At 43.8% G+C, this 26,620-nt stretch overlaps 1 protein-coding gene across 1 annotated transcript in view; it reads left to right on the top strand.

The window, feature by feature from the left end:
* The window catches only part of CEP85L (centrosomal protein 85 like), a 155,014-nt gene that overhangs the window by 116,609 nt on the left and 11,785 nt on the right, over positions 1-26,620 (top strand). The window contains 6 exon segments of the mRNA XM_043510874.1: positions 831-948; positions 3,445-3,621; positions 15,341-15,493; positions 16,919-17,073; positions 19,198-19,315; positions 19,807-19,857. Coding sequence (XP_043366809.1) covers positions 831-948; positions 3,445-3,621; positions 15,341-15,493; positions 16,919-17,073; positions 19,198-19,315; positions 19,807-19,857 — 772 coding nt within the window.

Genomic DNA, 26,620 nt, shown 5'->3' with positions numbered 1-26,620 from the left:
GAGGAGCAAAAGCAGGTGTAGCACTGCCCCTTTTCTAACCCCTGGTATAAAAGACATCTTGACTTGTCAAATTCATGGTGGTCTCAAGACACTCTTCCATAGGAGTTCCACCTGGATTCTCCAGGCTGAATTTAGCTCATTTTGTATATGCTTTATGGGGAATACATGTGACCATGTATCTTAGCAGAAGTTGGGTGGGGGTGGGGTCCTGGGAGTGGGGGGACAGGGAGCAGAGGGGGTTGGATAGGGGTGGGGTCCTGGAGGGCAGTTAAGGACGGGGGTCGGATGAGTCCTGGGGCCTGCCAGGGGGCAGGGGTGTGGATAGGGGTCGGGGCAGTCGGGACAGGGAGCAGAGGGGGTTGGATAGGGGGTGGGGTTCCGGGAGGTTGGGGACAAGGAGCGGGGGGGTTGGATGGGTCGAGGGTTCTGAAGGGGGCAGGAAGTAGGAAGGGGCAGATAGGGGACGGGGGCCAGGCTGTTTGCGGAGGCACAGCCTTCCCTACCCGGCCCTCCATACCGTTTCGCAACCCTGATGTGGCCCTTGGGCCAAAAAGTTTGCCCACCCCGGCCTAGTGGGACTCCAGTTCTGACCCTAATCCGGATTAATTTCAGATAGGCTGTGATAGGAAATCCCAGGGTTACTATAGCTTCATAATGGTGAAACATCTAACTTTGGCCAAGTGGAGCCCATGGTTTTCTGTTTCTCATGCTCAAAGTAACTTGAAGGTTGGTCTTTATTGCTAGAGTGGTATGAAATATAAATCTTCAAGATTCATGGTTTTCTCTCCTTCTCCCCACCCCCCAAAGTAATCTGACTTTATGTATTACAGGCAGAAGCAACAAATTAACAGTTTACATCAGAAGATACGAGAGAATGAATTACGGGCTCAACATGCCAGGCTGAGCCATCTTATGAATTGTGAAGAATCATATGTGACTAACTTACAGGTAAGATGGTTATCTTTGCTTAGGTATTTCAATATATATTAACTGAACTCATCAGAAATACCTGAGGGCATGTTTACAGTTCACTGCAGACCAAAAACGAAAACTGTTTAAATTGTTTGTCTGTAAAGCTGCCTAATACTCATACTTTGCATACATTTCAGAATGTTCTGTTAAATGTCCTTTTCTCCAGTAATTGCAGAAGTGTTTAAGTATTTTTATAGTAAGTATATTTTGTGCTTAACATTAATTTTACTATTGTGTGTGTGTTTGAAATCTGAAAAAAATGTATGTTGTGAAGATTGAGGTTAGAGCCATCATAGTATTCAGCCAGCAGAGGGATCTCTTAGACAGGGTGCAGGGTAATGTTAGAGATGAAGTTAAATAAGGAAGAGAGAAAAAAAAAAAAGAAGAGGTTGAACAAAAGTAACATTACAATGTTAGCTGTATTGTCAGAAGTTCAGCACCTTATAATAAATGGAAAAGATGTAGAAGCCTGGGCTGTGATGGTCAAGCAAGGGACCAATGGAGTAACTTTGCATGGTAGAACAAGACAACAAATTTGGCAGGGACACTTAAGTAGGACCTGGGATAGTAGCCAAAGATGCATCTAGAGGGAAGGTGTGTGGGGGGGAAGAATGACAATGGCAAGCGTAAACAAAATATTCTCCTATTCCATTTCCCCTGTATCAGCTTAACCTTTCTTGTTACAATCAATGGACCAGATCCTCAGTTCATGTACTTAAGCATAACTCCAGTTATGTCACTGGAGCTATAGTGATATACCCCAGCTGAAGACCTGGCCCAGTGTATGTATAAGCCCATAGAAAGAGGAATCTGAATACCTGATCATTGGCTTTTTGGGGCTGAGAATTTAGCATGCCTGTAAGCTAACAAATGTATTGATTGAAATGGAAACACCACACATTGTTAATTATTTAGGGAAAGATTTTCAGGTGCCTCAGGGATTTATGTGCTTAATCGCAGCTGTAGGCACTTCTGCAAAATCTCCTCATTTTGTAAAATTATTTTAAAATCGTAAACATGCTTTTCTATACTGAAATACTTGCCTATTACAGATTGGGTGGGTGTGAGTTTGAAGAAAAAAGTATTGACTTTTTTTTCTACATGAAAGGGGCAGTTACCCCAAAACCTGCAAGGATGTTCTGGGTTGGTTAGTTAGTTTTAGCAAAAGGATGTTACACACAATTGTACATATAATCATGTAAATAATAAACTTTATGTAAAATGTTAATGAAGGCTTTTCATAATTAATAGCCTTTTTAAAATCAAGCCTCAGAGGATTTCTGCTTTAATTGGTTTATTCAGCATCTATTCCTGGGAGTTATTTTTCTTAACGGTATTCCTCATACATAGTTTAATCTTTGAAAAGATTTTAAAAATTATTCTGAATATTTTGTCTGTTTTGTTAAACGTCCTGTTGTCAGCTCAAAAATCATGTCTTTTAACAAAATCAAATTGCCTCATAAAATCCAGTGTAGATTATGGAAAGGGAAAGATTTTTTTTTAAATGCAATTTACTTTTCATCACTCATGCTACCTGTATCCATCTTGCACTTCTTTTACCATGGACAGTGAAAACAAATGTAATTTTCACTCCTGTGAAATGAGGAGGCAGCTTGGTGCAGTAGATAGAGCAGCAGATATGAAACCTAGGTTCTGTTCTTGACTCTGCCACTTCTGTGACCTTGGGCAAGTCATTCCACCTTTCTATACCTCAGTTTCTCCATCTGAAATATAGGGATAATAATGCTTACCCTCTTTCAAAAAGCTTCTAAAGGTGTAAGCACCATTGCAATATTTTGGTTTGTTCATAGTCATTTGTAGTCTGGCTTGCTTTTTGGGTTATAATGCAGTGTTTGGGGTTGAAAACACTACGGATGTCTTGGCTTTCTGTGAAAGAAAAACCTATATTTGGAGCCAAATTTGACGTGACCCTGTCCCTTTAAACATGTTATGGAGATCATCATAATTCTTCATTTTAAGGTCTGATTGCCAAATTCAGATATTCTCCTGCTCCACAAAGTATAACTTCCAGAAATTCATGGTGTATTAGCTTATTTTTTGATGCTTATAAACAGCTCTGACATCCGATATTGACTGAAACTTAAGTCCCACTCTATCTGTGTACAAAAAAATGAGCTGCTCTATCAGACTATGGCCTTCCCTATGAGCTTGAGATGCGATTCCCCTGCTTGTGCTATTTACAACCGTGCTAGCTTGATGAGACTGGTATAAGTATGTGTACATGAGCAGGGAATCACTGGGCTCGTAGTGTAGATGTAACCGAATGAACGCCAATGCAGTTATTTTTCATAGCTTTTGCTGGTCACCTCTCCTCAGTAAACATGTTGTAGCATGTGTGCGTTTTCTTTGTAAAACAGGCACTGTATTTTTTCAATCTACCAAATGAGAGGGTTTTCTCTGAGAGCTAATGTCAGCTGCACTTTAACTGTTTTTTTTTTTCTTTTCTTAAAGCATCCACAATATGAGAACACATCATTGCAAGCTCCGTTTTCAGAAAGATCAATATCCCACTGTGAGGAGCTTGAGCAAAAGCTTGCATCAGTTGAGAATAAGGAAATGCAACTCAATGAGTTTCTCAAGCAAATTTCAAACAAATCCAGTGAAGAGAAAAAGAAGATGGAAGAGAAAGTAAGTGGCTTTCATGTTTAGATTTCATCTTTGTGCCATGGTGTATCAGAACTTTTTAAGTAGAACGCAACTAAAATGTAGGCTCTAATTTATCCTGTGGTGTCTCTAGCCAGTCCATAATATGGCATTTAAACATGCCGGGCCTGATTCACCACTTGTTCCATTGTTACATGGTATTATGTAATTACTTGATTTCAGTTGCGCTGCACTGCGTAAAACTGGAATATCACAGTGTGACTCATGCCCAGTAGAAGTGTACCGAACCTCAATCCTGTCAATAGAGTGGCAGCATGATTTCCCTGTCCAGGGTGAAAAGGGCTTTTGGTTTTTCATTTTTAAAAAACCCTCTTGGACAGGGGCAGTCTTGCTATTTGTATGTGTTCAGTGCCTACTGCAGTGAAGCCCTAGGTGTGACTGTAATACAGGTAACAAATAATAGCCAAACAGATGCTATATACTGCCAGAGGTACCATAACCTGTAGCAGTTTTTTAACATGGCTGCCATATGGATTGTAACTTGTTAATATGGATGTAACTCTGGAAACCTTTTTTTAAAAATGCCTGTGTTGCTAGTCCTCCCTGTCAAGGTTCCTTCCCCCACTCTGAACTCTGGGGTACAGATGTGGGAACCTGCATGAAAGACCCCCTAATCTTATTTCTACCAGCTTAGGTTAAAACTTACCCAAGGCACAAAGTCTTTGCCCTTGCATTAGGTAAAACGCTGCCACCACCAAGTGATTTAACAAACAATCAGGGAAAGGACCACTTGGAGTTCCTCTTTCCCCAAAATATCTCCCCAAGTCCTTACACCCCCTTTCCTGGGGAGGCTTGAGAATAAACAAGATGAGCACAAACCAGCCTTGGATTTTTAAGACCCAAAAAACCCAGTCAGATTGTTAAAAAACAGAACTTTATTAGAAGAACAAAAGAAAAGAGAACAACTCTGTAAGATCAGAATGGAAGATAATCTTACAGGCAGTCAGATTCAAACCATAGAGAATCCTTCTAGGCAAAACCTTAAGTTACAAAAAGACACAAACAGGAAAACACATTTCCTCCAGCACAGCAAATTTACAAGCCAAAACAATAAAACCTAACGCATTTTCTAGCTAGATTACTTACTAACTTTACAGAAGTTGGAGGGCTTGCATCCTTGATCTGTTCCCGACAAAGGTATCACACAGACAGACAAAAGCCTTTTTCCCCCCCTTCACATTTGAAAGTATCTTGTCCCCTCATTGGTCATTTTGGGTCAGGTACCAGCGAGATTACCTTTGCTTCTTAACCCTTTACAGGTGAAAGGATTTTGCCTCTGGCCAGGAGTGATTTTATAGCACAGTATACAGAAAGGTGGTTCCCTTTATATTTTTGACACTCCCTAAAGTGGAACATTCAGAACAGGGGAGAGAGAATGCTGGCTGAGGGAGCAGTAAAAACAACTCACAGAGATAGCATTAGCTTCTCTTGGAGGGATGAGAAAACTATAGGCAGCTTCACTGGTGTTAGCCCGAATGTAGATGGCTTTCTCTGTTCCAGCTGCCATTTTCAACACCATATTAATTAAGCTTGCTCCCTGCATGCATATATGACCTGGTGCTAAAATCATCCATCTTCATTATGGGTCTTGTGGTTACTAAGGCGAATGGAGCCAAAGAGGGACATTTTCTATTAAAATTCCATTCTTGTTGAGAAAGTGGTAGGTTTGTAAGCACAAAGGCTTGTAACAATGTGTTGAAATCTTAATTTTTGTTTGTTTATTACTTTCAGTTGAGCACGTTCCCTTAGAAGGAACATCGCCTCCTCTGAGCAACCCTGGATACATCTTAAAATACGCTGTGTCAGTGGTTTTCAAACTTTTTTTTACTGGTGACCCCTTTCACATAGCAAGCCTTTGAGTACAACTCCCTTTATAAATTAAAAACACTTTTTAAAATATATTTAACACCATTATAAATGCTGGAGGCAAAGTGGGATTGGAGTGGAGGTTGACAGCTTGCGACCCCCTGAGGGGTCCCAACCCCCAGTTTGAGAACCCCTGCGCTACAGAAACTGACAACTCAGTTTATTTTCAAAACTCCATTAAATCATGTGTACAATAGAAAAATTACTACTGCTGATAACAGTGTCAGCGGAATGGATCTGAACTTCTCTTGAATGTTTGAATGGTATTCAGAAACCAGTTAAAACCTGTTGCTGACACTGATTTCAGCTCATGTCAATTAGGTTTGCTCAGGGTGTCGCTTTAAAGGAAAATGGTATCCATGTGCCTCAGCCCAACAGTCTGAAAATTCATGTGTTTTGAAGTACTTATTAACAAGAATAAACAAACATTTTTTTTTAAATACCGTGGAAAGTTTGGGACTAGAACTGCTGTGTCTAATACAGCACACAAGTCTCATATAAAGAAAAGGAGGACTTGTGGCACCTTAGAGACTAACAAATTTATTAGAGCATAAGCTTTCGTGAGCTACAGCTCACTTCATCGGATCATAGAATCATAGAATCATAGAATATCAGGGTTGGAAGGGACCCCAGAAGGTCATCTAGTCCAACCCCCTGCTCAAAGCAGGACCAAGTCCCAGTTAAATCATCCCAGCCAGGGCTTTGTCAAGCCTGACCTTAAAAACCTCTAAGGAAGGAGATTCTACCACCTCCCTAGGTAACGCATTCCAGTGTTTCACCACCCTCTTAGTGAAAAAGTTTTTCCTAATATCCAATCTAAACCTCCCCCATTGCAACTTGAGACCATTACTCCTCGTTCTGTCATCTGCTACCATTGAGAACAGTCTAGAGCCATCCTCTTTGAAACCCCCTTTCAGGTAGTTGAAAGCAGCTATCAAATCCCCCCTCATTCTTCTCTTCTGCAGACTAAACAATCCCAGCTCCCTCAGCCTCTCCTCATAAGTCATGTGCTCTAGACCCCTAATCATTTTTGTTGCCCTTCATTGTACTCTTTCCAATTTATCCACATCCTTCCTGTAGTGTGGGGCCCAAAACTGGACACAGTACTCCAGATGAGGCCTCACCAGTGTCGAATAGAGGGGAACGATCACGTCCCTCGATCTGCTCGCTATGCCCCTACTTATACAACCCAAAATGCCATTGGCCTTCTTGGCAATAAGGGCACACTGCTGACTCATATCCAGCTTCTCGTCCACTGTCACCCCTAGGTCCTTTTCCGCAGAACTGCTGCCGAGCCATTCGGTCCCTAGTCTGTAGCGGTGCATTGGATTCTTCCATCCTAAGTGCAGGACCCTGCATTTATCCTTATTGAACCTCATTAGATTTCTTTTGGCCCAATCCTCCAATTTGTCTAGGTCCTTCTGTATCCTATCCCTCCCCTCCAGCGTATCTACCACTCCTCCCAGTTTAGTATCATCCGCAAATTTGCTGAGAGTGCAATCCACACCATCCTCCAGATCATTTATGAAGATATTGAACAAAACGGGCCCCAGGACCGACCCCTGGGGCACTCCACTTGACACCGGCTGCCAACTAGACATGGAGCCATTGATCACTACCCGTTGAGCCCGACAATCTAGCCAGCTTTCTACCCACCTTATAGTGCATTCATCCTGCCCATACTTCCTTAACTTGCTGACAAGAATGCTGTGGGAGACCGTGTCAAAAGCTTTGCTAAAGTCAAGAAACAATACATCCACTGCTTTCCCTTCATCCACAGAACCAGTAATCTCATCATAAAAGGCGATTAGATTAGTCAGGCATGACCTTCCCTTGGTGAATCCATGCTGACTGTTCCTGATCACTTTCCTCTCCTCTAAGTGCTTCAGGATTGATTCTTTGAGGACCTGCTCCATGATTTTTCCAGGGACTGAGGTGAGGCTGACCGGCCTGTAGTTCCCAGGATCCTCCTTCTTCCCTTTTTTAAAGATGGGCACTACATTAGCCTTTTTCCAGTCATCCGGGACTTCCCCCGTTCGCCACGAGTTTTCAAAGATAATGGCCAAGGGCTCTGCAATCACAGCCGCCAATTCCCTCAGCACTCTCGGATGCAATTCGTCCGGCCCCATGGACTTGTGCACGTCCAGCTTTTCTAAATAGTCCCTAACCACCTCTATCTCTACAGAGGGCTGGCCATCTCTTCCCCATTTTGTGATGCCCAGCACAGCAGTCTGGGAGCTGACCTTGTTAGTGAAAACAGAGGCAAAAAAAGCATTGAGTACATTAGCTTTTTCCACATCCTCTGTCACTAGCTTGCCTCCCTCATTCAGTAAGGGGCCCACACTTTCCTTGGCTTTCTTCTTGTTGCCAACATACCTGAAGAAACCCTTCTTGTTACTCTTGACATCTCTTGCTAGCTGCAGCTCCAGGTGCGATTTGGCCCTCCTGATATCTTTCCTACATGCCCGAGCAATATTTTTATACTCTTCCCTGGTCATATGTCCAACCTTCCACTTCTTGTAAGCTTCTTTTTTATGTTTAAGATCCGCTAGGATTTCACCATTAAGCCAAGCTGGTCGCCTGCCATATTTACTATTCTTTCGACTCATCGGGATGGTTTGTCCCTGTAACCTCAACAGGGATTCCTTGAAATACAGCCAGCTCTCCTGGACTCCCTTCCCTTTCATGTTAGTCCCCCAGGGGATCCTGGCCATCTGTTCCCTGAGGGAGTCAAAGTCTGCTTTCCTGAAGTCCAGGGTCCGTATCCTGCTGCTTACCTTTCTTCCCTGCGTCAGGATCCTGAACTCCACCAACTCATGGTCACTGCCTCCCAGATTCCCATCCACTTTTGCTTCCCCCACTAATTCTACCCGGTTTGTGAGCAGCAGGTCAAGAAAAGCGCTCCCCCTAGTTGGCTCCCCTAGCACTTGCACCAGGAAATTGTCCCCTACGCTTTCCAAAAACTTCCTGGATTGTCTATGCACCGCTGTATTGCTCTCCCAGCAGATATCAGGAAAATTAAAGTCACCCATGAGAATCAGGGCATGCGATCTAGTAGCTTCCGTGAGTTGCCGGAAGAAAGCCTCATCCACCTCATCCCCCTGGTCCGGTGGTCTATAGCAGACTCCCACCATGACATCACTCTTGTTGCACACACTTCTAAACTTAATCCAGAGACACTCAGGTTTTTCCACAGTTTCGTACCGGAGCTCTGAGCAGTCATACTGCTCCCTTACATACAGTGCTACTCCCCCACCTTTTCTGCCCTGCCTGTCCTTCCTGAACAGTTTATAACCATCCATGACTGTACTCCAGTCATGTGAGTTATCCCACCAAGTCTCTGTTATTCCAATCACGTCATAATTCCTTGACATCACCAGGACCTCCAGTTCTCCCTGCTTGTTTCCAAGGCTTTGTGCATTTGTATATAAGCACTTGAGATAACCTGTTGATCGCCCCTCATTCCCAGTATGAGGCAGGAGCCCTCCCCTCACAGACCTTCCTGCCTGTGCTTCCTCCCGGTATCCCGCTTTCCCACTTACCTCAGGGCTTTGGTCTCCTTCCCCCGGTGAACCTAGTTTAAAGCCCTCCTCACTAGGTTAGCCAGCCTGCTGGCAAAGATGTTCTTCCCTCTCTTCGTAAGATGGAGCCCGTCTCTGCCCAGCACTCCTCCTTCATGGAACACCATCCCATGGTCAAAGAATCCAAAGCCTTCTCTCCGACACCACCTGCGTAGCCATTCGTTGACCTCCACGATTCGACGGTCCCTACCCAGGCCTTTTCCTTCCACGGGGAGGATGGACGAGAACACCACTTGCGCCTCCAACTCCTTTATCCTTCTTCCCAGAGCCACGTAGTCCGCAGTGATCCGCTCAAGGTCATTCTTGGCAGTATCATTGGTGCCCACGTGGAGAAGCAGGAAGGGGTAGCGATCCGAGGGCTTGATGAGTCTCGGCAGTCTCTCCGTCACATCACGAATCTTAGCCCCTGGCAAGCAGCAGACTTCTCGGTTTTCCCGGTCAGGGCGGCAGATAGATGACTCAGTCCCCCGGAGGAGAGAGTCCCCGACCACCACCACCCGCCTTCTCCTCTTGGGAGTGGTGGTCGTGGAACCCCCAACCTCAGGACATCGCATCTCATGCCTCCCAACCAGTGGAGTCTCCTTCCGCTTTCTCCCCCCAGACATATCATCTGGTCCACTCTCCGCATTGGTACCTGTGGAGAGAACATGAAAGCGGTTAGTTACCTGTGTCTGTGTTACTGGAACCCGGACATTCCGCTTACCTCTTCTGGAGGTCACATGTTGCCAAGCTTCTTCACTGGCCTCTTGGCTCCTCTGTGCAACCTGCTCTACATCTTTAGAGCTTTGTGCCCCTAGAAGGCTATCCTGAGTTTGGTCCAGAAAATCCTCAGTCTCTCGTATACAACGCAGGGTCGTTACCTGTTGCTCCAGACCTTCAATCTTCTCTTCCAATATGGAGACCAGCTTGCACTTTGTACAGACAAAGTCGCTTCTGTCCTGTGGAAGAAAGACAAACATGGCACATCCAGTGCAGGTCACAACAGCTGAATCCCCCCCTTCCATATCACCTACCTACTACGGAGCTTCCTCAGAGACGTTGGCAAGATGTAAGCCTCACTGGGCTCACTCCAGGCGAACTCCCAGGCAAACTCCTGCTGTGAGCTGCTCTGCTGTCCCCGCTGCTCCGCTGCCGCTCAGCTGGTTCGCGAGGCTCTGGCTATTTTTAAACAGCCAGGCTTCCCTGACGCAAACACACAGACACCCTAATGCCCGCCCCCTGCAGGCTAGCAGCCAATCAGACACTCACTCAGGCTCCCTCCCAGCAAACACACGCTCGGATACTTCCTCAGCAAGCAAACACACACACTCGGATACTTACCAGTCCTAGGCAAACTCCTGCTGTGAGCTGCTCTGCTGTCCCCGCTGCTCCGCTGGTTCGCTGCCGCTCAGCTGGTTCGCGAGGCTCTGGCTATTTTTAAACAGCCAGGCTTCCCTGACGCAAACACACAGACACCCTAATGCCCGCCCCCTGCAGGCTAGCAGCCAATCAGACACTCACTCAGGCTCCCTCCCAGCAAACACACGCTCGGATACTTCCTCAGCAAGCAAACACACACACTCGGATACTTACCAGTCCCAGGCAAACTCCTGCTGTGAGCTGCTCTGCTGTCCCCGCTGCTCCGCTGGTTCGCTGCCGCTCAGCTGGTTCGCGAGGCTCTGGCTATTTTTAAACAGCCAGGCTTCCCTGACGCAAACACACAGACACCCTAATGCCCGCCCCCTGCAGGCTAGCAGCCAATCAGACACTCACTCAGGCTCCCTCCCAGCAAACACACGCTCGGATACTTCCTCAGCAAGCAAACACACACACTCGGATACTTACCAGTCCCAGGCAAACTCCTGCTGTGAGCTGCTCTGCTGTCCCCGCTGCTCCGCTGGTTCGCTGCCGCTTAATGCATCCGATGAAGTGAGCTGTAGCTCACGAAAGCTTATGCTCTAATAAATTTGTTAGTCTCTAAGGTGCCACAAGTCCTCCTTTTCTTTTTGCGAATACAGACTAACACGGCTGCTACTCTGAAACAAGTCTCGTATATTGAGCCATTCGGCCTTCCAGAGTGACTATGTGAAATCCATGAGTGAAAAGCTGCTACCTCCTCTCTGAGAGGTGCAGCGTAGAAGTTACAATGCAAGACAAGGACGGCTCCCGATTCTGGGCTGTTCTGGGAGTTGGGCAGAATCTCTGCAGCCTAATTCACTACACAATCATGACTTATTCCCAAGGTCCATCCAGCCTGTGGACTGAATGAGGCAAGGATCCTGTGGAAAAAATGTGATCATGTAATTAAATGAAAGCATGAAAGTGGGATGGGATTGTAATCATAGAAAGGAGGGAATGCAGGGCCAGAAAGGGCATATGCTGCTGTAGGGACACAGCTGACAGGCGGTCTGAACTCTAGACTGGGGACTAGGTTCAGGAGGCAGCCTATCTGCATGACCCCTGTGCACCGTCACGGTGCAGATGTTAGGATCAGTCAGAGCCCAAAGGGGAGAAGGCCCCTGATCAGTGACTGAGGGATTCATGCTGGGGGTATGGAAATTATTTTGCTCATCTAGGGATGATAAAGCTGATTGTTACTGAGAGAGGTGTTGAAGTGATTTCTGGGTGAATTCCTCCCCTCCAAAGGCTGTGGAAGGGATCTCCATCCCAAGGCGAGGGGTGCGGGATTGAAACAAACTACTAGTCAGGGAAACCTCTCCTCTGCCCGCTGCATGCAAGAGGACCAAATTAAGGTTTCATGGGCCACCTTAATACTGACATTAACACTAACTTTTGAGGGCCGACCTTTACAGGAAAAATAATTCTCTAGGAAGGGGGGAGAGGACACTGGGGATGTGAAGATGGAGGGAAGGGGAATATCAGTGGCTGGCAATCCAGCTAATAGAGGGAGAGAAGCTACAGACTGTGATTGCAGGAGAGGAACCTCAGGTTGTGGGTGCAAGAGGGAAAGGGAGATGTGGAGAAGGCCACTATATCTGTCCCTGAAAATGCAGGAAGATTTTAGTGGGCCAAACAGTTGTGCAAAACCTCACTGAAGAAAGCACAAGCCCAGCATCTCCTAAAGGAAGAGATGTCAGAGGAGTAAAGGCGTTTTGGAAGGTCATAGGTTTGGGGAAGCATCCTAACTCTAGGATGTATCTCCAAATACTTTTGGATTCTATCTGGTAAGAAATACCTTAGAACAGCCTGAATGCAGTATCAGTTTTTGAGGCCATGATAATTAAGAGATTCATATCAAAACTACCGGTAAACTTAAAACTTCACAGAATGTGTATATAGCCCTCCCGTAGCCCCCAAGATCCTGACTTGTTTAGAAAATTGTCCCTGGAAAAGCTTTTCCGATGTTGTCGGCTACTAAGCACTTTTATAGACTCCATCATTAGATTCTGACATTGCCAGTGTCTCTCATAACATTTATTTTTCAGCAAGATGGATGTTTCCAGCACTAGACACAGAAACACCAATTGTATTTGATATTTTAAAGGGTTACATTTCACACTTATTCATAGCGACAAATGTTTCTAATCCTGTAAATTGCTAAGCTGTTGATCTGAGCAATATGGGTAGAGTTTTCATTAAATCAGATCCTGAGTGAGAAGACAGGTTTTGAGCAGTCTTTCTTTTTTTTTTTTTTTTTTTTTTAAGTCCTTGTTAATAAAGCAAGTGCCAGGAATGCGTGTATGCGTACTGATCTTTGTTATCAAACATAGCAAACAAATTATTTTGCAGGCTGAGGTTGAATTAAGATTCCTGTAGAAAGTCAGCCTTAACAAAGCTGCTCTTTCATTGTGATGTCTTCTGATGTAGTTGTTGGACTGTGTCAAGGTCAAATTTTTGGCTCAGATTCCTATTGGGTTTAGTCCTGATAGTTATGTATTTGAAGTTGTTTTTTAATTCCTGTAGCTGTTGTTCAAAATAATATCCAAAACAAAACATTTAAGACATCTGTCTTGAGAAGATGTTATCTGGCCACCTATTTATATTGTGTGTAATTATAAAATGAGAGTTGAAATAACACTTTGTAACTCAAGAAGAGTATCAGGAGTAAACCACTGTTACTGGCGTAATGGGTAGAGCACTGGACTCAGGAAATCTGGGATCTGTTCCTGGCTCTGCCACTGGCCTGATGGGTTACTTTGGACAAGACACTTCACGTTTGTGCCTCATTTGCCCCTCTAGTAACTTCCTTTGTAAAGCACTTTGAGATCTAATGATGAAAAGCACTGTTTAAGAGCTAGGTATTATCACTGCACTACCTTTAGGCACCAGATGAATCAGGACTCCATTGTGCTTGGCAAGCATATACAAACAGTCCCTGCCTAAAAAACAAGACGGACAAAGGACAGGAGGGGAAACAGGCACAGGGATGTGAAGTGACTTGCCCAGTGTCGCACAGCAGGTCAGTGGTAGAAGCAGGAATAGAACCAAGTCTCCTGACCCCCAGTCCACTGCCCTATCTGAGGCCATGCAGTTTGTTGTGTACATGGCTTTTAAACATAGTATTTACCCAAGAACTCGGAAGCATGTATGTGTTGTTTTTAAGTAGGGCCAAATGCTCTAGTGGCTAATGTGCCACAGATCAAAGAAAGCTATCTCAATTTATACAGAATAAAAGTTCAAGAACTGGGAGTAAAAGTGGCTATGTTGTATGATGCTATATGACATCAAACCCACAAAAACAGAGCTGTTGCCCCTTGGCTGAGCAGCAAAGATTCAGGGTCTTGCAGAGAGGTTTCCATTTGGATGAAAAATTGGTGGCATAGTATGAGGGTATTTTCTTACTGCAGCAGTCACCAAGCGGTCGATCGCGATCAACTGGTTGATCCTAGAGGATCTCCCAGTCAGTCACCATCTCCAGTGGCATAGCATGGATGGCGCTAAAGCAGACTCCCTACCCCGTCCCCACTCCACTCCTGGAAGTGGCCAGCACGGCCCCGGGGGCAGGGGTCTCCCTCTGCGCGCTGCTCTTGCCTGCAAGCACCGCCCCCGCAGCCCCAATTGGCCAGGAGAGCTGCGGGGGTGGTACTTGCAGAGAGAGGCAGCATGCAAAGCCTCGTGCCCCCACGCCCCAGCAGGGGTGCGTTGGCCCCATTCCAGGAGCAGCATGGGGCTGGGGTAGGCAGGGAGTCTGCCTTAGCGCCAGCTATGCTAAACTGCTGACCGGGAGCTGCCAGAGGTAAATGCTGCCCGGCAGGAGGCTGCATCCCAGCCCTGAGCCTCCCTCCCAGAGCCCACACCCCAAACCCTCTCCTGTATCCTGCGTCCTAACACTCTGCCCTTGCCCGGAGCCCCCTCCTGCACCCAAACTCCCTCCTAGAGCTTGCACCCCTCCTGCACCCCAACTCCCTTCCCCAGGCTCAGCCCAGAGCCCCCTCCAACATTGCGAACCTCTCAGCCTAGAGCCCGCACCCCCTTCTGACCCCCTACCCCAGCCCAGTGAAAGTGAGTGAGGGTTGGGGAGAGCGAGTGATGGGGTGGGGGTAGATGGAGTGAGCGGGGTGGGTCTTTGGGGAAGGGGTGAGGTAGATCCTGGGTTGCCCTTAGATTCAAAAAGTGATCTTGGGCATAAAGTTGGAGATCACTGTCTTAGTGTAATATGTTTTATTTACAAACAAAGTACACTAATCCTGTCTGCCTGGATAGCAGTAGGAACAAAGCAGCACATAGACAGCTCTTCTGCAGTAGCCTCATGCCAGGCTTTGCATTATCCCAAGAAAGAATTCTCTGCCTCTGTTTTTTCTCTCCAAGGACTCTCACAGACTTGCAGCAAAATGCAGACTCTCTGACTGTCCACACAGTAATTTTGTCCCAGTTCTCCCACTCCTAATATTCTTCATGTCTCTGTCCACCAGGCATGTACACAGAGCAAGCCAAAAGAGTGAGAAACTTCCTAACACATTGTGGGCAATTGACATAAAAAAGAATGTGTTAAATAAGGATGTTTTCAATTCTGAAGCAATGGGTCATATAAACTGAGGTAAAACAATTGTAGCTTCACATAAGTTTAATACAACGCAAATATTTAAAGATGGTAATTGTTCTGGGTAGGAGATACTGGATTTAAACAAAATAAATGACCCTTTGGTGTAATTTTTTGTAATAACTAACCCTTACTTCTGGCTAAGAATGTAGTTTCTAAAGATCTGCTGAGTTTTGAGAATTTGGAAATAGATTCTTCATCTTATAGTGGTTTATTTTCTACCATAATAAATTATGTAATCTTATTACCCTTTTAGCTTAAAACCAGAGACAGATACATAAATAGCCTGAAAAAGAAATGCCAGAAAGAGTCTGAACAAAATAAAGACAAACAGAGACGAATTGAAACCCTAGAAAAATATCTGGCTGACCTGCCAACGCTGGATGATGTAGAAAGGCAGAGTAAGCAGGTAAGGGAGAAGTATCTGGTTTTAATAATACATAAAAGGAGAGTTACAGATATAAATATATTCTGTGACATGCATTTGTGACTGGGGTCTCAGGGGATCCACACTGAGGTTATTCAATTAGGGCAAACTGTAAAGAATGGGGCAGACAATCCCCAAAGCTGGTGGATTTCCAATACTTAGATTTACCAAGCCAGCACAAAACACCTTCTGTAATATCTTACTGGTTATCCAGAAGCCAAAACACAGTTCCCTTAAAGCAACCCAGCCTTGGGGTTCCACCCAGATGCCCAAGTCAGATATGATGAGGATTACTGAACATTTTATTCATCATAGAAGAAAGTTTATACCAGTCCCTAATGTGTCCAATCCTTAACTTCCAAGGTAACAAATATTTCAGATCTTACCCATATATATGCTTACAGCCATTTCTTCTTAACTAAACTGAAATGTATTAAAAAAGAAGAGTGAGTATTGGTTAAAAGATGCATACAGACATGAGTACAGTTCTGAGATCAGTTTTATAGTAGAGATGGCACCTTAGAGACTAACAAATTTATTTGAGCATAAGCTTTCGTGAGCTACAGCTCACTTCATCGGAATGAAGTTGACAGATTTCCACTCTATACGGCTAAATTCAGTGCCTTGCATAATGACAGGTTTCAGAGTAGCAGCCGTGTTAGTCTGTATTCGCAAAAAGAAAAAGGAGGACTTGTGGCACCTTAGAGACTAACAAATTTATTTGAGCATAAGCTTTCGTGAGCTACAGCTCACTTCATCGGATGCATTTCATCACTTCATCCGATAAAGTGAGCTGTAGCTCACGAAAGCTTATGCTCAAATAAATTTGTTAGTCTCTAAGGTGCCACAAGTCCTCCTTTTTCTTTTTGCGAATACAGACTAACACGGCTGCTACTCTGAAACCTGTCAATACAGTGATGTCACTTCATTTAAATGTTAAGATCTCCTTTCGATCTCTGAATTAACAGAATACAGCATAGACAGGAAGAGTTTGGTTACATTGTTAACCTCCAACAATATATATGTAAACACACACAAAAACCAATATGTTATCTACCAATATGGTAATTCTAAAGGTTGAATTCCGGTCATTTATCTTGCAAGATGCTTAACCCTTTCTAGCCATGTGTCACACCATTATTCATTGTTTTGCAATTCCTCTTGACTGAATTGCAATGTGGATCACATTTTTTCCCCACCTGATTAGAAGACAAATATTTAAAGTGTTAAAAGGTGTTTTAACATGTAACAAGGATAATTATAATAGAGTTTAGTGCACTGTAGTTGGAAACGGTCAAAATGAGGTTAAAAGTGTATTCAGAAGATAACTGTAAAACTGGGGCCTGTAGTAAGTACTTTAATACAAAATTGAGCATTATATCTGACTATTTGGATGTATTGTCTTAGCTGCATATTCTAGAAGAGAAGAACAAGCAACTCGAAGAAACAGTGACCGATTTGGAGAAGAAGCTTGGAGAGACTAGAACACAATGTAGGGAGAAAGAGCTGCAACTCGTGTGTCAGAAAAAGAAAGAAAAAGACCTGGTCACCACAGTGCAGAGGTATGAATACCTACTTGATACTCGGGGACAGTTGCAACATACTTGTTGTTTCAAGCCGCCAAATTCTTTGCAGCTTTACTCCAGTACGGTGTCAATGACTTTTGTGTCACACTGGAATTTGTTAGTCTCTAAGGTGGCACAAGTACTCCTTTTTCTTTTTTGCAAATACAGACTAACACGGCTGCTACTCTGAAACCTGTTATGCAAGGCACTGAATTTAGCCGTATGGAGTGGAAATCTATCAACTTCATGAAAAAACTCGTACAGATACAGAAGACATCATCTTCCTCTCCAAATGCAAACAAATGGACATCATACCAAAAGGACTGAAGGAATTTTAGACTCTAAGGTGCCACAAGTACTCCTTTTCTTTTTCACACTGGAATGTATTACCACACAGAAGGTGACAAAAAGAAAAGGAGGACTTGTGGCACCTTAGAGACTAACAAATTTATTTGAGCATAAGCTTTCATGAGCTACAGCTCACTGCATCGGATGCATTCGGTGGCACAAAAGTCATTTGACACTGTACTGGAAATATTATGAGATTTCCTTTGTATCATGTTACAAATGATATGATAACAGAGGAGGGGCTGACTATCACCAATGTCTTTCTGAGCTGGCAGCATGGAATAGTGCCTGGTGGGGGTTGGGTAGAATAAGCGTGTGCAGCAAAAGAGCATTGTTTAGAAACTCCCAGCATTCCAAACTAATAAATAAGACTGTACTGGACTGTAGGAAAGCTCAGAAGAAATTTATTGAGGGGTAAACTAACCATGGAAGGGTCAAAGATTTAAAAATCCTGCATCCATCTCCTAATGGGGAGGTATTTGTTCTGAAGCGGGAGGATATTTACAGGGAGATTTAACTGCAGCTTATGCCCTATTGCTGGCCTTACATAATCATAAAAGAACAAATTGGGCAGATTTCCATGGAAAAATTCCATCTGGATGATTGAATGAGACAATGTTGTTATGGTGTATGTTACATTCTTTATACTACTTAAAGGCATAATTTTAAAAGGAAAAATATCAATTGGAGTTCTGTGATAAAGACTGCCAAAAGAGAGAGGTTATGAAAGGTAATTTCTCATAATTTGGGGTGGATGTCACTTTAGTTCAGGGCCCCTCACTTGCCTAAATGTACATACCAGTAGCAGTCTAAAAGTGTGTTACTGATGAAAGGCTAACCCGCTGGGACATCTAGTCAGGCAGATCACTGGGCACATTGTTTCCATCTTACAGCTGATGCACCTTTTTATTTGTGCCTGTGTAATCTACTGTGGTGGTTTTTGTCTTTCCTGAAAGCCTACAAATATTTGAAATGATCTCTGGCTTCTATATTGGAAAACAGGATTGTCACTGTAATAAAATACACTTATTTTTGAGAGCTGCTGAGGGGGAAAGCTCTGGCAGCACATAGGGGCTTTAAATGAACTGCAGGGGGCTGGGAACATTCCTGTAGTATGTAAACAGTGTAATGGCTGAGATTTGTGGCTTTATGCTGCCCCCCTCACATGCCCATCATAGGAGGCAGGAATGACAGACCGTAGTGCTTGGCACTGTGGGCAATTCTGGACTGCAGTGGAGCTCATAGGGACCCCATAGGCAAATTGAGTAAAGCTGCTGTAAGAACAACCTCCAGGACTGCTCTGACTAATGCTGGAGCTGTTTCAACCCCCACATCATAAAATGGGCAGCACAAAGGTGTTTTAAAGCCACATTTGTTCCCCTTCCTCTGAGTGCACCTCCGGTGCCATGCCTCAAGAGATGCAACACAGAATCTGGTCCAGGATTTATTTTTTTAACGGGGCAACCAAGTATTACAAAGGTGGAGTATATATTAGATAAGTAATAAACTTTCCTGTGTATTTCGATTGATCTGTTCTTGTTAGTGAAATGGCGACTTCAAGAAATCCAGGATTTACACCACTTACCCACCTGTCGGTTTACTTATATATGAAGCTGGAATCTACTTGTAAAGTCTTGGTGGGTTTGGTGAGAGACTGGGTGGTGATGCTTATGGTAGTTTTTAAACCCTCCACTAGAACACTTTGCAGTTTTGTTTCCTTGTTTTCCCAATACATTGACTAGTTGCTTTTCCATTCTTATCTCTGAATTGCAGTTTGCAACAGAAAGTAGAAAAATGCCTGGAAGATGGTATCCGCCTCCCCATGTTGGACACAAAACAGCTTCAGAGTGAGAATGAATGCCTCAAAGAAAAGAACGAGAAAGCCCGCAAGGTCAGTCCATGAAACTGATTAGATGAACTGTCAGAAGCGTCCACAGAATGTCCAATTGTGTTTCTTTGTCGTCTTTTTCTCTCACTCAATTTTTCACATGTATTGCTGATTCCGGTTTTTCTTCAACACATGTTTCTTGGGTCAGTGCATTTGTTTTGCATGAATCTCAGTTGCACAAAAAAATGTAAACCATTTTTGGTCAAACAAAATACAGAGAGACTTCGTTTTTATCAAGAAACTGGCAATAAGTTAGTTGTGATTGTGTAATTAGTAATTTCATGATGAAGATTGCTGTGAGCACTAAGCAGTATTTCTTTTTTATTATTATTATTATTTACTTCGAGGATAGGTCATTTGAGTTCTGGGTTTAGACATTTATAAAAGAAAAGAGGGTTACTAGATCAGAAACTATAGAGATTATTCTACTAAAACTCACAGGGTCTATCATCTTTTTGAATGTGGCACTTAGTCATATTTCCCTTTTTTTATAGGTCATAGACAATCAACAAAATCAGATAGCTGGGATGATTTTAGAAATTCAGGTAAGGAAATGTATATATTTTGCCATTGGTTTAGTCAGCTACAGTTTATGATAATGTGCTATTAAAACACAGATATACAATATCTGTCCAGATAGGAGGTTGGAGTAGAAACATCTCCTTAACCTGAATTCAACCTTAACTACAGTTACCTGCATTCCCTCGTAACATCCTAATTTATTCGTTATTGATGTTTTACAAAGTTTCTTTGCGTTGGCCATATAATTTGGTGGAAAAAACATTAAACAATAAATGCAGATATGTGAAGTAGTATGTGGTTTGGCTAACTTCATACTTGAATTTAAATTTCAAGTGTGAGCAAAATGAAATGGGGCAACTGAAGGTCCTAATATTTATTAATCAGTAAAAATAAGCTTTTTAGCACTTTGCAGATAGAAACAAATTGGATTCCCAGCATAAGGAGGAAAACTGCCTCCCTCCAAGCTGCCTTATGCTGATGGTCTAAAGGATGTCATGTTAGATATCCTCAGAGTGGATTATGTCACTTTTGGTGCTATTGATATGACCGCACACTCTTTAACAATGCTTCATGAGACAGGCACAAATTGTAGTCAGATAAGAAAAAGAAATGCACATTAAACACCTAAATATTGAACACTAGCAGTTGCTCTAAGGCTGCAGTCTTGAATGAACGGAAATGTAACAGGAATGGGTTTGAAATAAAAGCCATATTGATGAGTTGCTACAGTATGATTGATCTGGCATACCTATTAACAAAAGTAAGTAAGTTTCCTTCGCTTACTTTCATAAAATAACTGATTAATTTTACCCATCAGTTTGACTGACCGTTTAGTAGCTTAACACACTTTTGCCATCACGATGTATTCCTGGATCTCTCCAGTTCCCCAATAGTTTTAATCTCCTCATTACATCTACTTCCCTGCTGCTGGATATAACAGTGGATCTCATTAAATATGTTGAGGGTCTTACGCTGAGTCAAATTGTGTTTTGAGCTGGATTAGGACCAGTGGCTACAAGCTCTGCTTCATTTATTGGTACCAAGGCCAGCATTGCCCTAACTTGAGTTAGCCCCAGTAATCATTCTATGTCCATTGTCAGAGCTTGCTGCTATTGACAGCCTATTTTTAAACACTATCTTCAGCACAGGATGTTTATACAGTTAAGAGGAAAAAGGAAAGCTTGCATACCTGACACTTGTGCCCAGTGTTCTGTCAGCTGTAGTTGACAGGCTGGTTCTGTTCTCATCATAAGTCAGGACTGACTCCACTGAAGGCAGTGGAGTTACACAGGCAAAAATTGGTTTTATATGAAAGGAGAGTCTGACTTCTTATCTCCATAACATTGCTGAAGATGCTGTCAGTTTCAGTTACCTGCTGCATAAGTACTGGGTGTGCAATGTAGAAAACTTTCACTCTTAGAAAATAAGTGAGGGTCAGAATGAGTTTAAAACCAATCTAGGTGTGAGGACCAGGATCTCAGGTGCAATGGGGTACCAGTCAGCACACCCTCGGGGCCAACAACAGCGGGGACAGCCAGTTTGCAGCATGCTTCACACATACTCCTGGTTTGGGGGTCCTGGAAAGGGATGGTGAGAACTAACTACGCCAGCTCTATGTCAACAAAGGATTTGGCATGCCTGGGGAATCCTCGGCTGTCTATTTACAGCAGCTTTAAGTTGCCTTTTTACTCCCAGAGCGGTGCAAAGAGGACTGTGTGACCAGGGATCTTGCTCTCTCCTTTAAAACTTCTCTATTTTTAAATTAGGATCTCTTCCTTGTCTTCCTGTTTGTAAGAGAGGTGCTTTCCCCTGAATCACGTCTGCTTCCAGTTTCTTGTAAGCAGCTCTTCAGTGCCCCATTTGGTGGCAACCCAAATAATACTGTCTCTTCCCATTTAGAAGACTACTAGATACAGAGCACCAGCACTTGCATCCAGGGAGATCCATAAACACCCCCCAGAAAGATCCACAGTGAGCCTTAGGAACCAGGTTTCACCAGCCCCATTCCTCCCCAGCCTGTTCCAGAATAGGGAGTCATAGGCAGCTCCAAAGGGAGATCATCAATCTCAGGTTTGTTGACTTCACAGCTGAGTAACCCACATATCTTGGCAGGACTGTTTTTCTTTTTCCTTCTCCCCTCCCCTGCTATCTTGATATTTTTGTGGGGGTGGAGAAGAGGGTTTCAGTGCTTGTTCCTGGCCACCAGGGTTCCATCAGTCCATATTCACTTGACCTCTGATCTCATCAGTCATTATGTAGCACTTGTTCTCCTGTCTCCTGCTCCCGCTGGGAGTTTAAAGGAAATTGCAGCTGATTTGTTAACATCATTAGAAAAGGGAGGATTTCTTTCCAGAACCAGAAAGCACAGAATGTGGTTAAGCAAAAACCAGACTAATACCTTTTTGAATTTTAGTTATTTACTCGGTGAGTTCATCCACAATTTAAAATTATGCTTTATAACTAAAAAAGAAAAGGAGTACTTGTGGCACCTTAGAGACTAACAAATTTATTAGAGCATAAGCTTTCGTGAGCTACAGCTCACTTCATCGGATGCATTTGGTGGAAAAAACAGAGGAGAGATTTACACACACACACACACACACACACACACACACACACACACACACACACACACACACACACACACACACACACACACACACACACACACACACACACACACACACACACACACACACACACAGAGAGAGAGAACATGAAACAATGGGTTTATCATACACACTGTAAGGAGAGTGATCACTTAAGATAAGCCATCACCAACAGCGGGGGGGGGGGGAGGAGGAAAACCTTCCATGGTGACAAGCAGGTAGGCTAATTCCAGCAGTTAACAAGAATATCAGAGGAACAGTGGGGGGTGGGGTGGGGGGGAGAAATACCATGGGGAAATAGTTTTACTTTGTGTAATGACTCATCCATTCCCAGTCTCTATTCAAGCCTAAGTTAATTGTATCCAGTTTGCAAATTAATTCCAATTCAGCAGTCTCTCGTTGGAGTCTGTTTTTGAAGCTTTTTTGTTGAAGTATAGCCACTCTTAGGTCTGTGATCGAGTGACCAGAGAGATTGAAGTGTTCTCCAACTGGTTTTTGAATGTTATAATTCTTGACGTCTGATTTGTGTCCATTCATTCTTTTACGTAGAGACTGTCCAGTTTGGCCAATGTACATGGCAGAGGGGCATTGCTGGCACATGATGGCATATATCACATTGGTAGATGCGCAGGTGAACGAGCCTCGGATAGTGTGGCTGATGTGATTAGGCCCTATGATGGTATCCCCTGAATAGATATGTGGACAGAGTTGGCAACGGGCTTTGTTGCAAGGATAGGTTCCTGGGTTAGTGGTTCTGTTGTGTGGTGTGTGGTTGCTGGTGAGTATTTGCTTCAGATTGGGGGGCTGTCTGTAAGCAAGGACTGGTCTGTCTCCCAAGATCTGAGAGAGCGATGGCTCGTCCTTCAGGATAGGTTGTAGATCCTTGATGATGCGTTGGAGAGGTTTTAGTTGGGGGCTGAAGGTGATGGCTAGTGGCGTTCTGTTGTTTTCTTTGTTGGGCCTGTCCTGTAGTAGGTGACTTCTGGGTACTCTTCTGGCTCTGTCAATCTGTTTCTTCACTTCAGCAGGTGTGTATTGTAGTTGTAGGAATGCATGATAGAGATCTTGTAGGTGTTTGTCTCTGTCTGAGGGGTTGGAGCAAATGCGGTTATATCGTAGCGCTTGGCTGTAGACAATGGATCGAGTGGTATGATCTGGATGAAAGCTAGAGGCATGTAGGTAGGAATAGCGATCAGTAGGTTTCCGATATAGGGTGGTGGTTATGTGACCATCGCTTATTAGCACCGTAGTGTCCAGGAAGTGGATCTCTTGTGTGGACTGGTCCAGGCTGAGGTTGATGGTGGGACGGATTGACAGATTGACAGAGCCAGAAGAGTACCCAGAAGTCACCTACTACAGGACAGGCCCAACAAAGAAAACAACAGAACGCCACTAGCCATCACCTTCAGCCCCCAACTAAAACCTCTCCAACGCATCATCAAGGATCTACAACCTATCCTGAAGGACGACCCATCACTCTCACAGATCTTGGGAGACAGGCCAGTCCTTGCTTACAGACAGCCCCCCAATCTGAAGCAAATACTCACCAGCAACCACACACCACACAACAGAACCACTAACCCAGGAACCTATCCTTGCAACAAAGCCCGTTGCCAACTCTGTCCACATATCTATTCAGGGGATACCATCATAGGGCCTAATCACATCAGCCACACTATCAGAGGCTCCTTCACCTGCGCATCTACCAATGTGATATATGCCATCATGTGCCAGCAATGCCCCTCTGCCATGTACATTGGCCAAACTGGACAGTCTCTACGTAAAAGAATGAATGGACACAAATCAGACGTCAAGAATTATAACATTCAAAAACCAGTTGGAGAACACTTCAATCTCTCTGGTCACTCGATCACAGACCTAAGAGTGGCTATCCTTCAACAAAAAAGCTTCAAAAACAGACTCCAACGAGAGACTGCTGAATTGGAATTAATTTGCAAACTGGATACAATTAACTTAGGCTTGAATAGAGACTGGGAATGGATGAGTCATTACACAAAGTAAAACTATTTCCCCATGGTATTTCTCCCCCCCACCCCACCCCCCACTGTTCCTCTGATATTCTTGTTAACTGCTGGAATTAGCCTACCTGCTTGTCACCAAGGAAGGTTTTCCTCCTTTCCCCCCCCCCCTGCTGTGGGTGATGGCTTATCTTAAGTGATCACTCTCCTTACAGTGTGTATGATAAACCCATTGTTTCATGTTCTCTGTGTGTGTGTATATAAATCTCTCCTCTGTTTTTTCCACCAAATGCATCCGATGAAGTGAGCTGTAGCTCACGAAAGCTTATGCTCTAATAAATTTGTTAGTCTCTAAGGTGCCACAAGTACTCCTTTTCTTTTTGCGAATACAGACTAACACGGCTGCTACTCTGAAACCTGCTTTATAACTGTATTTTCAGTTCAGTATTTTATTTAAAAAGTAGCCCCTCAAATATTTTTGATATTGCTTCCTGGAAGTATCAGCTGAAATGAAAACAAATCCTGCTCCAAACAATTTGTGATTGTTTTAATTTCCTGTTTATTTGTAATGGTTTTGATCTTCCTATTTTTTTTTATTGTGAGAGATTAACGTTCTGGTTACTTTTGAGATGTTGTTTTTGCGTGCCGAATATCTTCAAAAATAGAAAAGGTAGATGGCAGTTGTTTTAAAATTCCAGTTCAAATGATTAAATTAGATTGTCACAAAACTAACATTTCCTTTAGGAAAAAATAAAAAAAAAAATAAAGGATAGAAAAGCCAGATTGTACAGGGCACTTGTTATCTAACACATGTGGCGTTCCTATTGTTGGAGCTATTTGTGTATCATGACTGATGGGATTAACACAACTGAATTTTAGCTTCATACTGAAAATGTATAAAGTAAATCACACGGCGAGAGGAGAAAGGAAAACCCATAGAACTGTGTCGCCAGGATGGTAAGCCAGTGGGCTTGTATGTGAGTGTGCACTTAGACATGAAGCTCCTACCCAAGGTAGGATTAATAATTAATACAAGTTTGCAATTTTAGTGATCCCTGGCAAATGCCAGTGACTCATGAGCTGATGACATACTTATGATTTCAGTAAAAAGAAAAGGAGTACTTGTGGCACCTCAAATAAATTTGTTAGTCTCTAAGGTGCCACAAGTTCTCCTTTTTCTTTTTACTGAATCAGAGTACTTATGGCACCTTAGAGACTAACAAATTTATTTGAGGTGCCACAAGTACTCCTTTTCTTTTTGCGGATACAGACTAACATAGCTGCTACTCTGAAACATATGATTCAGTGTAATATAGAATTTTATGTGAAATTATTTCCAGACTATTCATTGATGGAGTGTGACTACAGTTATACATAAGACAAATGACGACAGAGAATTTTGAAAATCAAATGGGAAAACTTAATAGTATCTGTGAACATGTCTTTTTTTAAAAAAACAAACTTGAAATATGCATAGATGGGATGAACATAAAACAAAGAATGTAAACATATGTTCAGTGTGACTGTTGGATGTAAAAACCTCTTTTAGTTGATATAAATGAACAATATCTGGGGGGGTCTACATCAGGGATGGGCAAACTTTTTGGCCCGAGGGCCACATCGGGGTTGCGAAACTCTATGGAGGGCCGGGTAGGGAGGCTGTGCCTCCACAAACAGTCTGGCCCCCTCCCACTTCCCGCCCCCCTCAAAACCTCCAACCCCCCCGTCCCTTGTCCCGTCCCCACCCCCTGACAGCCCCGCCCCATCCAAGTGCCCCCTGTCCCCTGACTGCCCCCCGGAACCCCCTGCCCCTTATCCAACCTCCCCCCGCTCCCCATCCCCTTACCATACTGCTCAGAGCAGCAGGAGCTCACAGCCACGCCACCGTGCTTCCCAGCAGGAGCGGTGGGCCAGAGCGCTGGCGCACAGTGAGCTGAGGCTGTGGGGGGGAGGCAGCAGGGGAGGGGCTGGGGGCTAGCCTCCCTGACCAGGAGCTCAAGGGCCGGGCAAGATGGTCCCATGGGCTGTAGTTTGTGCACCTCTGCTCTACATGGTGATTTAGCACACCACTGAGAGTAAATTCTCTTATTATTCACCTTTTAGAAGTCAAAATTTAAATGTAAGAGGGAAGACAATCCTCTGTATTTGGTTTTGGTGTGTCAGAATAGGGAAGCAGCAGCACCATTCTTCATTACTTT

This window comes from Dermochelys coriacea, chromosome 3, assembly GCF_009764565.3.
Source record: "Dermochelys coriacea isolate rDerCor1 chromosome 3, rDerCor1.pri.v4, whole genome shotgun sequence".
NCBI lineage: Eukaryota > Metazoa > Chordata > Testudines > Dermochelyidae > Dermochelys > Dermochelys coriacea.
Note: the sequence above shows the minus strand (reverse complement) of the source record. Positions and strands in the feature narration are given on the sequence as shown.